The sequence below is a fragment of the Falco cherrug genome, chromosome 3, assembly GCF_023634085.1.
Source record: "Falco cherrug isolate bFalChe1 chromosome 3, bFalChe1.pri, whole genome shotgun sequence".
Taxonomy (NCBI): Eukaryota; Metazoa; Chordata; class Aves; order Falconiformes; family Falconidae; genus Falco; species Falco cherrug.
Genome location: NC_073699.1, coordinates 15,123,739 through 15,139,697, shown reverse-complemented (window position 1 = coordinate 15,139,697; position 15,959 = coordinate 15,123,739). Strand labels below are relative to the sequence as shown.

General features: G+C 43.7%; 1 protein-coding gene across 1 annotated transcript; it reads left to right on the top strand.

Annotated features, from left to right (window-relative positions):
• Positions 1 to 1,854: 1,854 nt before the first annotated feature.
• On the top strand, positions 1,855 to 15,212 carry CCDC166 (coiled-coil domain containing 166). Its single transcript, XM_005439542.3, has 2 exons — positions 1,855 to 1,972; positions 14,004 to 15,212. Exon 2 carries the CDS (start codon positions 14,036 to 14,038, stop codon positions 14,987 to 14,989), a length of 954 nt encoding a protein of 317 aa, XP_005439599.2. The 5' UTR covers positions 1,855 to 1,972; positions 14,004 to 14,035; the 3' UTR covers positions 14,990 to 15,212.
• The last annotated feature ends 747 nt before the right edge of the window (positions 15,213 to 15,959 follow it).

Here is a 15,959-nt window from a genome sequence, read left to right as displayed (position 1 = left end):
TATGCTCATGCTGCAAACCAGAATTCATCCCACATGGCCAGCCACAGATCTGTGCAGAGCTCCCAGCTGTGATACTCCTTCAACTGCCACGATTAGGCTTCAGCACCTGCAAAGAAAGGCCAGGCAAGTTACTGAGAGGCCACAACAATGCACAGCCCTACAAGCAGCTCCTGGTCTCTGCATTACTTGGACAGGGCTACCCAAGAGGCAAGTATGGAAGTGTTTGGGAACCTTGCGGAGCTCTTCAGAGGTGTTTTGGGAGAGCATCAGGGAGTGATTGGCATCCCTTGTGATGGGGTTTGGAGACATTTGCAGGATGGCAAACCTGCCATTATTATTACATAAAGCAGTTAGACCAAGCAAGGCAAGACAAAGACAAGTTAGGACACAGGTAAGCCATTTAGCCATGAAAAATCTTATTGTAGGCATTACTGCTTGTTCCAGGCAAAAAGACCACAGTCAAACTCATAAAAGGCAGGTGAGACTTCATGCAGATGTTGAGGTCCTGCTAGCAACGGAAACACTGCATTGACTCAACTACCGGTCACTGTTCTCCTGTGCTAGCCCATGAATCACTGGTTATTACCCACAAGTCCAGTAAGGATGCTATAAAACCTTCCTAAGACTCCAGGCTCCTACCTGGGATCAAGCCAGGAACTTTCCTGGAGGTGTCTGTGTTCTTCTTGCCACTTCGCTAACTTCTAAAGGTCTGAGGATGGTAGTCTGTAGTTCATGTATGGTTATTCCCTGATGTTTTAAATGCCTAGGATTAACACAGCTTATAAACACACATACTATTACTGAAGGGTGTAAAGCCAAGCTAAGATTTCTGCAGCCTCTCTAACAGAGCGAACCACATATGCCGGCAGCTACAGCTAAAGGCCATCAACTGCTGAGTGATACAGGCTGCGCATCTCAAGTCCTTGCTATTGCTTTAGAGTCTCCCTTGTGGCATTGTAACTTTGTCAGCCAGCATGTCAGTGGAGTCACAGTTTAGCATGGAGTCACAGTTCTTAGCATAGTGAAATCCATAGCAACCCGATACAAGGTTGTTCCAATTTGTCAGGACACCACCTACAAATCAGTAAAATCTGAAGCTGTAAAATTGAAATTAGAAAAGAAAAAATTCACTTTCACACATTTTTATGTGAAACAATCAACCACTGCACAAAACAATCAAAGGAAGTGGTATATTCTCCATTATTATTGTATTTAAGTTTAGATGCACTTCCAGAAAGTTGTACTTTGGCCACAAATAGCCAGTTTAGATGAGTAACAAAACCAGTGAAATTCTATGCCCTAATGCCACAAAGATGCCAAGTTTATACTGTTATACACCCAGAGAAACAAAATTTCTCATGTATGAGGATAATTTTCCCTATAAAATGTTTCTTGTTTCCAAAACAAGAAACCCTTCCACAAATAAGGACTGCATTTTCAAAAATCCTTTTTAGCATCTGCCTTTCAAATGTCACAAACACTCCCATATAGACACACCCCTTCCTGACTTTGTGGGACCTGGGACTGCTTGCCAACCTGTTGGAAAGAAAACCCAAATATATGGACCAGAAATGCTTGAGTAGATACTGGCACCTAATTCCCAAGGAGTACCGTGTCTTAAGTCATAACTTTTCCTTCAGTACATCATAATAGCTAGCTGAGGCTATTTCCCTACTAATATAGCTGCCATTCTTATAAGCCAAACTGCCTTTATGTTTCTGCTAGGTAACACAGCATGTCACAGCCAGGCCTCACAACCAAGCTGGGAACTGAAACTGCTCGGAGAACCTTGCTGCAGCACTTCTCTTGTGACTTCGCATGCTTCATCACCATGGACACGCACAGCTTTACAAACACCACCATTCTTCAGAGATCGCAGTCTGGCTATCAGCAAATGCTGTCCAGTAAACCAGGAAAAGCAAACCAAAAGAAGCTATTTGGAAAATCTGTGAAGACCACAGGAGCAGGAAAGGTCAGTGCTTTTTGAAAAAAACCCACATTTTGCATAATACCAGCTTTAGCAAGGCCACACAGATTTAGTAATTTCTCTTAACATTCATACAGCTCTACAATTGCCTTCCCACGAAAACTACACAGTTACAATTAACTCAGTTCTACTACTTATCTATTGTGACACTTTCCTAGCTCTTCAAGTTTACTTCCCAAAACACAACTGTACTGATTTCTAGACAGGTTTTTATGTCTCCCTACATGCACTCTCCTTCTGATGCAGCTGCCACATTTCCAGCTTGGAACCTGTTCTGCTGTTACTATGACAGGCAATTTTAGTATATTTATTCTATGTTGCTCACCTATGTACTTGAATTTTGCATATCTTCTTTAAAAAGGGCCACCAGTTGTATTAGGATACAGCAACTTTTAGTTAAGAATGTGCATTAAAGCCATTAGACTTATCAGACCTCTCTCCAGTTCTAAAACCTTGATTGCATTGTTCCTCCTTTGAATTAGTTTAGAAATTCAGCACACAAATACTAGTCACTCCTTTATTTTCCAATTATGTCTGCAAGAATCATTAACATTGATGCATTTTCCTTCCTTTAGTATCTGTTGTGGACTTAACTGTGCCTCTTATATTGTAGGTATCTTATCAGTTTTGAAAATTAGTTGCATGTTAAAAAAACCTGAATCCCTTCGCAAAATGAATGCTTAAAAAAAAAATTAGCCAATTCTTAATGTAGGATTGTAGGCACAGTGCCCACTTACTGTTATTTCAACAATTCCCTGCCTCATTCAAATCACAACAATCATGTCTAATTACTAGACTTCCCTTTCCTATGATGTGTTATCTAATACCTCGATATATACGAAGGTGGATTTTTAAAAGCACTACATAGGGCATCAACTATTATTTCATCACCTTCACTTGGTATCTCACAAATGTTACAAAACATGTCTTCTAACTTATTTCTCAAATTCAGGAAGTATTTAGCTATACTCACCAGTTTGAACCTGTGCCACACAGACAAGACCAACAAAAACAATATTCTGAACCTAAAGGGAAAAGTATGTATTTCAGACATGTACAGCTTTATTTTGTTGCTGCACTTCATCGTTCGTTATTCAGTAATGTCTAACCTTTCTGGAAAACAATCCCTTGCATCTTACTGTGGCCAATTTTACTTGCAACTTGGTAATCATACCATTATTTGCACTACAGTGCATTTCCTCACCCTAGGCTCTTACCTAGGATGTTCTCTCACCATGGAAACCAGGCTGTACATCTAAGAAGCACACAGGTCCTACCCTCACATATACAGTACCCATTCCAGAGCTGGCTCTTGCCGCCACCTGCAGCCGCAACCTGTCAGATTGGTCAGTTACCTCACTCAGTCTTTTGCATTCCATTACATTGTTACCCTCATAATTCCCTGCAGAACAGATAGCTCTGGCGCACTACAAATCAGCTTCTATCTTTTGGCTGCTATGATGCACATACATGAGAACACGATCCAGGGCACCATTATCATCCTTTCACAGAATCACAGATGCTGAGGTTGGAAGGGACCTCTTGAGGTCATCAGGTTCAAACCTAGGCAGGGCCACCTACAGCAGGTTGTCCAGGATCATGTTCAGGCAGCCTCTGAATATCTCCAAGACATGTCAGTATCTTTATTCTTGTGCTCTGCAGTTACTTAAGTTTCCCAGGATCCAGCAGGGGTATCCCTTCCATAAATGTTCAGTTTTCAGATGTAAAACAAGTGGAGGTTTATATGTGATACTGTGTGTGTGGGGGTGCCTTTGCTACTGAGTTCACTTCCCTCCTTCCTCTCCCAGTTTACAGCTGTTTATCAGATTACACAACTCCTAAGTGGATACATAATGCTGGGGAGGAGGGAAGGCAGGATAACTGGAAAAGGGTAACTGCCTGTGTGCATTAACACTAGCCTCCATTCAGCACTGGTGAGACCACACCTGCAGTGTGTTGAGTTCTGGCCTCTCCAGTACAAGAGAGACATGTAGCTACTGGAGAAAGTCCAACAAAGGGCCATGAAGATGATGAAGGGACTGGAGCATTTCTCATCTAAGGAAAGGCTGAGGGAGCTGGGACTGTTTAGCCTCGAGAAGAAAAGGCAAGGAGGGATCTTACTCATGTATATCAATACCTGAAGGGAAGGTGCAAAAAGGACAAAGCCAGGCTCTTTTCATAGGATCAGAGTAATTTAGCTTGGAAAAGACCTTAAAGATCATGAAGTCCAACTGATAACCTAGCCATTAAACCATGTCCCTAAGCACCTCATTTACATGTCTTTTAAATACCTCCTGGGATGGTGACTTAACCACTTTCCTGGGCAGCCTGTTCCAGTGCTTGACAACCCTTTCAGTGAAGAAATTTTTCCTAACATCCAATCTAACCCCATCCTGGCACAACTTGAGGCCATTTCCTTTTGCCTTATTGCTTGTTACTTGGGAAAAGAGACCTACACCCACCTCGCTACAGCCTCCCTGCGGGTAGCAATAATGTCTCCCTTGAGCCACCTTTTCTCCATACTAAACAAACCCAGTTCGCTCATAAGACTTGTGCTTCAGACCCTTACCCAGCTTTGTCACCCATCTCTGGATGTGCTCCAGCACCTCAATGTCTGACTTGTAGTGTGGGGACCAAAACTGAACACAGGATTTGAGGTGTGGCCTCACCAGTGTCGAGTACAGGGGAACTATCACTTCCCTAGTCCTGCTGCCCATGCTATTTCTGATACAAGCAGGATGGTTCTGGGCACACTGCTGGCTGTTGACCAAAACCCCCAGGTCCTTTTCCACCATCCAGCTTCCCAGCCACTCTTCTCGCAGCCTGTAGCACTCCCTGGGGCTGCTGTGACCCACGAGTAGGACTCGGCATTTAGCCCGGTTGAACCTCATACAGCTGGCCTCAACCCATCGGTCCGACCTGCCCAGATCCTTCTGTAGAGCCTTCCTGCCCTCCAGCACATCAGTGCTCCCACCCAGCTTGGTGTCATCTGCAAACTGCCTGAGGGTGCACTCGATCCCCTTGTCCAGATCATCGATAAAAGATACTGAACAGAACCGAACGCCACGTGTGACCAGCCGCCAGCAGGATGTCACTCCATTCCCCACCACCTTTGGGCCTGGCCACCCACCAGCTTCCAACCCAGTGCAGAGCACACCCATCCCAGCCACGAGCAGCCAGTTTCTCCAGGAGATGGTGTGGGAGATGGTGTCAAAAGCTTTACTGAAGTCTAGGTGGACAACATCCACAGCCTTTCCCTCATCCACTAAGCGGGTCACCTTGTCATAGAGGGAGATGAGGTCAGTCAAGCAGGCCCTGCCTTTCATAACCCCATGCTGGCTGGGCCTGATCCCCTGACTGTCACGTACGTGCCACGTGATGGCCCTCAAGATGATCTGCTCCATAGCCTTCCCCAGCACCGAGGTCAGCCTGACGTCTGCTGTTCCCCAGATCCTCCTTCCGGCCCTTTTTGTAGATGGGTGTCACATTGGCAAATGTCCAGAAACAGACAACTGAGACCTCGCTGCTTAGCCAAGACTGCTGATAAATCATGGAAAGTGGCCCAGTGATCACTTCCACCAGCTCCCTCAGTACCCTCGGGTGGATCCCACCCAGCTCCCTAAACCTGTGTGTCTAAGTGGTATGGCAGGTCACTGACTGTTGCCCCTTGGATTGTGGGGGCTTCATCCTGCTCCCTGTCCCTGTCTTCCAGCTCAGGGGGCTGGGTACCTGGAGAAGAAATGGTCTATACTGATATAAGAATTATTTACTTTAAAAAAGGAAAAAAAGAGGGAAACAAAAAATAGTAAATATCTATAGTAAAAATCAAGAACGAATTTGAAAACCAGAGGATGTTAGTTAAATCCTTAAAAACAGTTAAAAAAACATAGCCTTGGAAGATGGAAGAGACACCATAAATACTTCAAGCTGGGGCACAAAATAAGCTGAAGGAGAACAAAAACAGTTAATGAGACTAAACATAAAATTACTGGAACTATGTGTGAACTATCTTAACATACTAAAAGATCCACTCTAGAGCAAAGAGAGCCCCCTACTAACAAAATCCCTCCCCACAGAACAAAAAAAGAAGACTGCACCTTTAAATGGAGATGAGACTTGTAAGAACAAATGAGAATTAAGAGTGACTAAACGCAATTGTAAACAATCTTTCAAAGCATATAAAAAGTTCTGCTCTGTGTTGGGTGTGTTAGCTTTGCGGATCACCATGTAACACCCACCTCTGCGCAGACATGCAATAAGCAAATTCTCAGCTGTGTGTGGATGGGCTCTTGCACACTGGGTGATGAGCCCAGATTTGGGATAACATTACTATTAAAGACTGAGGCAAAGAAGGCATTAAGTACCTCAGCCTTTTCCCCAGCCTTTGTCACTATGTTCCCCCCCTACATCCAATAAAGGATGGAGATTCTCCTTGGTCCTCCTGTTGTTGCTAATGTATTTATAGAAACATTTTTTACCCTCTTTTACGGCAGTAGCCAGATTAAGTTCTAGCTGGGCTTTGGCCCTTCTAATTTTCTCCCGGCATAACCTCACGACATTCCTGTAGCCTTCCTGAGTCGCCCGCCCCTTCTTCAAAAGGTTACAAACTTTCCTGAGTTCCAGTCAAAGCTCGCTCTTCAGCCAGGCCGCTTTTCTTCCCCACCGGTTCATCTTTTGGCACATGGGGATGGCCTGCTCCTGCACCTTTAAAGGTTTCCTGCTTGAAGAATGTCCAGCCTTTGCGGACTCTGCCCTTCAGGACTGCCTCCTAAGGGACTCTTGTCAACCAGTCTCCTAAACAGGCCAGACCCCCCTTCCTGACTTCTCCAAGAATCGAAAACTATCACTTCATGATTGCTATGCCCCTGACAGCCCCCAGCCATCACATCACCCACAAGTCCCTCTCTGTTCTCAAACAACAGATCGAGCGGGTCACCTTCCCTAGTTAGCTCGCTCACCAGCTGTGTCAGGAAGGTCTCTTCCACACACTCCATGAATCTCCTAGACTGTTTCCTCTCTGCTATATTGTATTTCCAGCAGATATCTGGTAGGTTGAAGTCCCCCATGAGAACAAGGGCTAGCAATTGTGAGACTCCTCCCAGCTTCTTATAGAGTATTTCATCTGCCTCTTCATCCTTGTTGCATGGTCTGTAACAGACTCCCACCATGATAACTTCCTTGTTGGCTTTTCCCCTGATTCTTACCCATAAATGCTCAACCCTATTGTCACTATCATTAAGCTCTAGACAGTCAAATACTCCCTGACATTCAGGGCTACCCCACCACCCCTCCTTCCTTGCCTTCTGAGGAGTTTACAGCCATCCATTGCAGCACTCCAGTTGTGCGAGTCATCCCACCATCTTCCCATGAGGGCAACTACTTCAGTTTTCTTGCTGCACAATGGCTTACAGCTCCTCCTGTTCGTTGCCTATGCTGTGTGCACTCATGAAGATGCACTTCAGCTGGGCTGTTAATCCCGCCTTTTTGCAGGGAGAAGCCCTAATTCCTAATTCCTACATGACCATTCTCAGGCATTTCCATGGTTTCTAACACACCAACAAGCCTTGTGTCTTCACTGCCACACAGATCTCATTTCCCTACTTCTACTGAGACGGCAGACTGAGGGACCTTGCTAGCATACTGTCAAACATTGGTGCACAGCCACCAGGCTTATCTCTAGTGAACCTAGTTTTATCCCTTTTCCCCTTCAAATCTAGGTTAAAGCTTTTTCAATGAGCCCTAACGCCTGAGCAAAGATCCTTTTCTGCCTTTGGACTGGTGTACCCCACCTGTTGCCAGCAGGCCTGGTGTCATGTAAACTGACCCATGATCAAAAACCCCCACATTCTGCCAGTGACACCAGGCTTGGAGCCATGTATTGATCTGCTGGCTCTTCCTGTCTCTTCCCTCATCATTCCCTGCAACTGGAAGGGCAGAGGAGAGTTCAGTGGTGCCCAGTGACAGGACCAAAGGCAATGGGCACAAAGTGAAACACAGGAGGTTACACTTGAACATGAGGAAATGTTTTTTTACTTGAGGGTCATTGAGCACTGGAACAAGTTGCCCAGAAACATTGCAGAATTTCCTTCCTTGGAGATACTTAAAAGCTGTCTGGACATGATCCTGGGCAGCCTGCTCTAGGTAGCCCTGCTTGAGCAGAGGGATTGGACCAGATGACCTCCAGAAGTTCCTTCCAGCCTCGCCCATTCTGTGATTCTGTGAACTTAACACTAGACAGACATGGTCTTGCTTGCCCTTATACTATAACATTACAGCTAGCTTTGCAAACAGTTCTTCCGTACTGGTATTAAAAAGTTCTACCAAGCACTTCTGAAGTTGTAAAGGAAGCAGCAGGCCACAAGAATGAGGTCAACACTGCAAACGTTGGCAAGAAGCCAGTTCCTGAGAGTTTATAACTTTATGGTGAGCCAGCAAAAGGGTAATATGATCCCTACCCTGCAAAAGTGCAGGCTTGGCTGAAACTTTTGCCTATGTCTTGATTTCCTTGGTAGGTCTACAAAACCCAGAGGAACTGGAGGGAAAGCTATCATCCATAATATGTATGAATGCTCTAATAGTCACTGAGGATGTACCTCTTAGGAGCAAGAATGTTGGTCTGTACTTCATGTAGGGTGCCAGGATTCTGGAAAATTCAGGTGTAATATGCTTGGGTAGTATTCAAGGGTGCTTTGCTTAGCCTCCATCAAACCACTGTTTAATGAAGGACAGAATGGATTGGGCCAAAGTCCGGGCACACACTGTTACCTCAGGAGACAGAAGGAGCATGCCAGGTGAAGCAGTCTCATCAGCCCTCATTCACTAAAGAGCTACGATCCCATCTTCTACCACTACTGTATTGGTTTGGCCCATTTTGTAAAGCGTGGATAAATTGAAGTGAATCCTCTACGACCAGCTTTCTATCCAGGTCTCTACCCATGGAGCTTGGCCTTGCTGATCTTAAAGGTCTTTTCCAACATAAATAATTCCATGATTCTATGAATATCAGAGGCCTCAACACAGATCAAGTGACTGAGGGAGGATGTAGCTCTCCATGTCTCATGATGTTGGGAGTATCTGGTGCCTCTCACTCTTGCTGTGGCTGGGGCAGGGGGAGATGGTCTCCTTGCCACCAGGAGGTGTGCAGTTGTGTGGGATCTTTGTTGCCAAAAGACCTGAGGGAGGTCAGCTGACTGCAGCATCAGAGATAACAAGAGATTGACTGGATCTTCTGAGACCGTGTGTTACAGATTTGTTATTAGAATTAATTAACCACATTTGATTTTATAGAAACACATTTGATTTTATAGTTATTTTAATAGGAATATAGAGTTATAAGAAATATTTTAATGAAATTTGTATTTGTACAGCAACAGCTGCTATGAAATCTTCTGTATAACCCCGTACCAAGGCCAAAGGAATTGGTCAGAATCACCTAGTAGGAACGTTTAGAACTTAGATAACAGACTTAAGATTCAAGATGATTGTTTATATGTAACCTAGGAGAATGTACTAAAATGTCAAAATGTAGAATTAATGGGAACCGGGGAGAGTCGAGTGAAGTAACTCGTAGTTACCTGCCAAGAAACAGTTACCTTAAGTAAAAGGTAATTCCGGCAGGGGGAGATCACGACCACTGACTCATGTACCACCTACCCGAATAATACCCCAGACCCATTTCCAGACCTTTCTAACCTTTACTGCACAGAATCGGATATGGGAGGAGAGTATGTTAAGGATTTTTGGAAATACTATGTTTATGCATGAATATTTAATGAATATGTATGAATGAGTTCTATATAAGGTATATGATTTTGAAACTTCATGTGCGTTGATCGTGAGAGGACTCACGCACCTGGCCGTTAATAAAGAAGTGTCTGCTTATCTATATCACATTGGTGGTTATTCTGAGATTTCGGTAACACCTGCAGCTTCAAGAGGCCAAATCCCCAGCTGTACTGAGTCTGAGCTTCTGGGGTGGGAAATGGAGACTTCCATGATGACAAGGCAGGAATTCTGTCTTCCAGCAGCAGGAGGCAGGTGCCTGCCCCACCTGCAGTTCTGCAATTACAGAACTGGTTGAGTGCTCTGGAAGCAGACAAAGCTCTAGGAATTCTCCTGCGAAGGACCTGAGCTGGCTGAGCCTGAGCCGCACAGCAGCACCAAGAGGAAGCAGCAAGAGATTATATTGGGAAGAGGCTCCCACCTGCTGTGGACAGAGGCCTCATCTGTCTATCTGACCTGCTGTCTAGGGAGGTTCTCTGCTCTTTGGGAGCTCAGTTCCAGGATATAGTGGAGAAGCTATCTACCTTTCAAACTATAACACCCTGCTGCTCTTCCACGTGGGCAAAAATAATATTGTCAGGGGAGACCTGGAGCCTATCAAACAAGAGTACATGGTTCCAGGGGCAAGAGGATGGGTGGGGTGGGGACAAGTGATTTTTTCCTCTGTCTTGCTGGTGAGGAAGGGCTTGAGAGGAACTGGACTGTGGAACAACATCTGTTTGTGCAGCTGGTGTCAAGAATAGGGGAATGTCTTCTATGATCCTAGGATCCTCTTTGAAGATCAAGAACTGATAGGAAGAGACAGGATATACAATACAAAGTGGGCAAAAGCATCTTTGCCAACAGACTGGTGGCAGTCTGTTCTCCTCTGATGAGAACTTTAGGAACAAAGCAGGAAAGATGATGAACAAACAACAATCAAATGAGGAAGTTGTGGACTAAGTCTGCATGCAAAATGTGCAGGGTGAACTGGACAGGAGAGACCTTGTAGTCAACAATTCAGTGCTGAAGGGGGACCACCTCAATCATAAGGACATAAATAAAGGAATACTTACAGGACAGTGTGATGGAGAAAGCTCTCTCACCTTTTTTAGGTGAAGTGCCTGTACATTGCTGCACAGAGCATGGGGAACAAATGAGAAATTAAAGAGCATGTGTGCATCTGTTGTAAATCTCATTGAGATTTGGTGAGAGACACATGGTGGGTTAGCTTACAAGACCAGAGTGCTGTTATGGATGGATGGATACAGGCTCCAGGAGGGGGAAATGCCTTTATGTGAGAGAGCAGAAGGAATGCATGGAGCTCTGGCCTTGGACAGGTGATGAGTCAGTTGAGAGTTTATGGGTTAGGATTAGAAGGCAGGCCAATGTGGGTAATCTTGTGATGGGTGTCTGGCACAGACTGCCTGATTAGGAGGAAGCAGAGAGTGTGCTGATGAACTGGAGTACACTGATGATAAATTCCTGGCACAGGTGATCAATGAGCTGACAAGGAGAGGCACTCTCCTGGACCTGATACTTACAACAAGGAAATACTAGTTGTGGATGTGAAAGCTGGGGATAGCCTTGGCTGCAGTAACCACAAGATGATGGAGTTCAGGATCTTGAGAAAAGGGAACAATGTAAATATTAGGATCACAATCCTGGACTTCAGCAGAGTTGAGTTTGAGCTATTCAGGGATCTTCTTGGAAGAATCTTATGGGAGATGGTCCTGGAGAGGAGTCCAGTAGAGCTGTATAGTTTTCAAGGAGCACCACCTCCCATCTCAAGAATGGTCCATCCCAATAAGCAGGAAATCAAACAAGAGTTGCAGAAGGCCTACACCAAAGACCAAGATGCTCCTTACAAAACTCAAATGTAAAAATGAAGCATCCAAGAAGTGGAAGCAGGATCACACAGCCCAGGAGGAACACAACGACACTGTCCAAATGCGCAGGAACGGTGTTAAGAAAGCCAAAGCCCACCTGGAACTGAATAGGCAAGGGATGTGAATGGCAACAAGAAGGGCTTCTGCAGGTGTATGAGCAGCAAAAAGACAACTAGGGAAAGATGACCTCTTAGCTGAAAGGGGCAGGGGAACTAGCAACAAAGGATGCCAAAAAGGCTGAGTTACTCAGTGCATTCTTTGCATTAGTTTTTACTGGTAAGACTGACCTCCCAGAATCCCAGGTCCTCAAGGCCAAGGAGAAAGTCTGGAGCAAGGAAGACTTACCCTCAATGAAGGAGAATCAGGTTAGAGAACATTTAAACAAAATGTACATACAGAATTCTATTGGGCCTGACAAGTTGAACAGGATGAAAGAGAAAACCTTTTTACTGTGAGGGCCGTCAAACACTCAGAAGGAACAGGTTTGCCCAGGGAAGCTGTGGAGTCTCCACCTGACTGGACACAGTCTTAAGCAACCTGCTCTGTTTAAACCTGCTTTGAGCAAGGGGCTGGACTAGATAATCTTGTGAGATCCCTTCCAACCTCACCTGAAAGTTAAGGTGGTGGTTCTGTGAATCGGTCCTATCAGTGGTGAACAAGTAACACAGACTCAGTGGGATGCATCAGACCAGAATTCTTAGGTGCATGGTGTGGTGTCTATCTGTACACAATGCAGATGACCAGAAGCAGGATGCATGCTAGAAAGCCACTTCCAGTCAAGGACAAACAAAAGAATGTGCCATAGTACTTACACTGCAAAACACTCCTGCTATCTGCCAGTAAGGACGTGATCTGCCCACCCAAAAAGTCCCTGAAACCTTGAGAATGTAAAAATAAAGCAAGGTCATTGTATTTGACCTGCACTGCTTTTTCACATACCTACCACAGGCACTAAATACATGATCTACTGCAGAAACACAAATACATTGTCTATGATAATATTGTGCCTTGCAATCATTTGTCCAGTATAAATAGGAAATGACACTGGCAGAAAGAGAAGCCTCTCAATCTGCCTTAATTAAACTATCCTTATTTAAACTGAGAAGACTGTTATCTTCTCAGCAAGAGAGGACCCAGACAGAACAACTCCTAACAGCACAGAAAACCAAGGCATCAGCTTGGACACAAATGTACTCTGACAGAGCCATAACATCTTTCTCATAATAGGGTAAAACATTTGGCCAAAACACCAAAGCAAATTTCAGGTTACTCACCTATAACAAAACCAAAATAGCACACAGGTAGAGCAGGCCAGATGAATAATCTTCAAATTAATAATCCAGCAGAGTCTCAACAGATGCTGAATTGATGTTCAGCCCACAATGTTCTGTACCTCCCTCCCACCCACTGTCCCTGCAGGGAAGAATCCAGTCCTAGGCAACTGGGAAGATCGGATCTGCATGACATATTAAACATTCCATTGAAATAAATGGCCCACATTCTGTGGCTGGGAGGATGTTTCTTCAGCCATTATCCCCCTTACGGTCATTCTTTCACTCTCTCTGTATTCATAATTAGTTACCTGTGTCTTATCTCAAATTACATTATAGTTCAGATGATGTCCAAGAAGATACCACTTTACTTACCTCAGGCAGTGGAAGGATAAGAATGTGGTCACTCTTGACTGACATTGAAGCCCTAGGTTAAAACTGGCTGTAAAATTTCATTTTCTGCCCTCATTTAGTAACACAATACTGACTGAACTTTCTAAATCCAGGAAAAGGATGCAGCTGTCTCTTCAAACACAAATAAAAGAATCTTAGTCTGATGGAGAAACAGGGCTTAATCCGTACTACTGTCCATAACATTTTCTACCGGTAGCTTCCAGTCCAGCACGATGACTTAGCAGTTATATTTTAGAATTTGCAAGTTTCAGGCATGGCTCTATTAGCACTTCAGTACATACTTGCTGCTGAAGTTTTATGGACAAGATCTACTGCCTATGGAAAGACAGTACACAATGTACCATAATGGCCATAATAACTCACTAGTAGAATTTGACTTTGTACTCCAAATTACAAAAGTAACACATTATACAATCAAAAAGAAATCTTAAAAATATATGTATTTTTAGATTAGCAGAACTACTTCTCAGTTAACTAGGAATGTAAAAATGGAAATACACATATGTGCATGTGTGCTTCAACTCAAGACATAGGCCAGACATTAAAAAATTTAGGTTGAACATTTTACCTGCCAGAATAACTAGCTGAAAACATAAGAGAGCATGACTGGGGAAAAAAGCAACGGTTATATATGTGGCATAAATGCTTGTTTAGAATTTGTAATTTTTCATTCTGTTACAGTTTGCCAGAGTTTGATACCCCCAGTATGAAATATGGCATCCAAGACAAAGCAGATGAAACAGGACACCACGCTGGGAGACTTTTCCCGTGCTGGGAAAAGTAAGCAGGGAGTAAGAACCAAGAATGGAGATATGACATCCAGTGACATGGAAATACTTGTCAAAGAGAGAAAACTCTACTTGCAGAAGGAACACAAGATTCTCACTGAACATATGAACACATACACAGGAAGACTGGACCACTTTCTGCAGGAAAATAAATTCCTAGAAAAGGAAGTCCAACGGAATCAGGAAGAGAACAAGGCTTACCTCTCTTACATAAGAAAACACAACCAGAAGTGCCAGAATCTGATAATAACACTAAATGACCAGAATCACACTGATTTGTCTCAAGTCCGGATGCAGAAGGAAAAACTAATCTCACAGTATACAGAAAAAGAGAAGGAGGTAAGGAGCTCTCTGATGAATATGGAGACAAAGTACTCTCTTATGATCAAGGAGATTGAAGACCTGCAGCCTGTCAAAGGTCCATCTGTTTTTCTGGAACAGCAGGAAAAGATTAAAGAGCTGGAGAAGGAACTGTTGGTCACAAAGATACAGCATTCAGAGGAAATGCACAAAATCAAGAGCAGATTTCTGCAGGCCAAGGCTGAATGTGAGACAGACTTTCATCAGAAGATCCAGGTTCTCACAAAGGCAGCAGAAGAAGCAGCAATACAATCTCTGATTCAGCATATCAAACAAGCAAAAGCAGAGAATCGGCATCTGCGCCAGGAATTGCTCAGACTCATCCGATACTCAAAAATCCTTAAAGAAACCGAAGTTCAACTGAGAGTGCAGCACCAGCAGCTTCTTTGGGAGAACCAGTACACTCAGCACATGGCACACATGTGCCACTTGTTACACCAGCATGAGGCACACAATGCAAATGCCAAAACCTACGGCTCTCACAGCCTGTTCAGATGCGTCCATCAACCTAAAAAATAAAAAAAACCACTACTCCACTCCTCACTCGTGCCAATGTGTCAGTAGACATAGCTGGACTGTCAGCTGTTGCCACTATAAGTTAGGTAACAGAGTATACAGAAGTAAATGTTCTGTGGGTGGAAATTCATATAGATCATGCTCAGCGTGCAATCCAGACAATAGATCTTAAAAGTAACCTCAGCTTTAACTTTCATGCCAACCGTATCAAGACATTTGAAACTGCAATCCCTTCATGTCCCAAAATAAACAATGAAATTTTCTCTTTGAGATCAGACTTTGATGTTTTATTAATCACTAATTTTCCATGGGAAAATTCTAGTATTTTTTATATTTATATAAATATATAAAGGCAATCTGTATGTTACTTTTCACTGCAAATGACATCTGATACCATAGTATGAACCAATGTAGGCCAGCTCTTACTTTCAGCAACAATCATTTTCCCAAATCTTCTACATGCCAAAGACTTTATTTTACCTTCTGCTAGTGTCCAAAGGGCAGAAAATAAATATCCAAGCAATTGAATCCTTTAAACAATATAAGCAGTTGAGGTATTTGGCCCTTGGTCATAACTATCAATAAAATATATTCACTGGATAGATTCATATTAATTTTTACTTCTGATTTTTTTCTTGCTTTATTGCTTCACTTGAGAAGCAAGAGGTAAAGAGTTATATTTCAAATAGATTGCAGCTATATTCACTTTCCAAGATGAACACTTAGGGATTTCAATTACCTCATTAACACCAGAGGTCACCCTCACTATAAGTTTTAACATTCACATAGGGATATTTTCTACAGCAGCAGACCTTAAGTGAGATTGGAGACACCTCAAAGGGCAATCAATCAGAGCAGGGCCACTCTCAGTGGCTTTTGAGTAGCTCCAAGAACTGAGTCTCCATAGCCTCTCTGTGCAGCCTGTTCCAGTGTTTGACCACACTCACAGTAAAAAAAGTTTCTTCTTAATGTA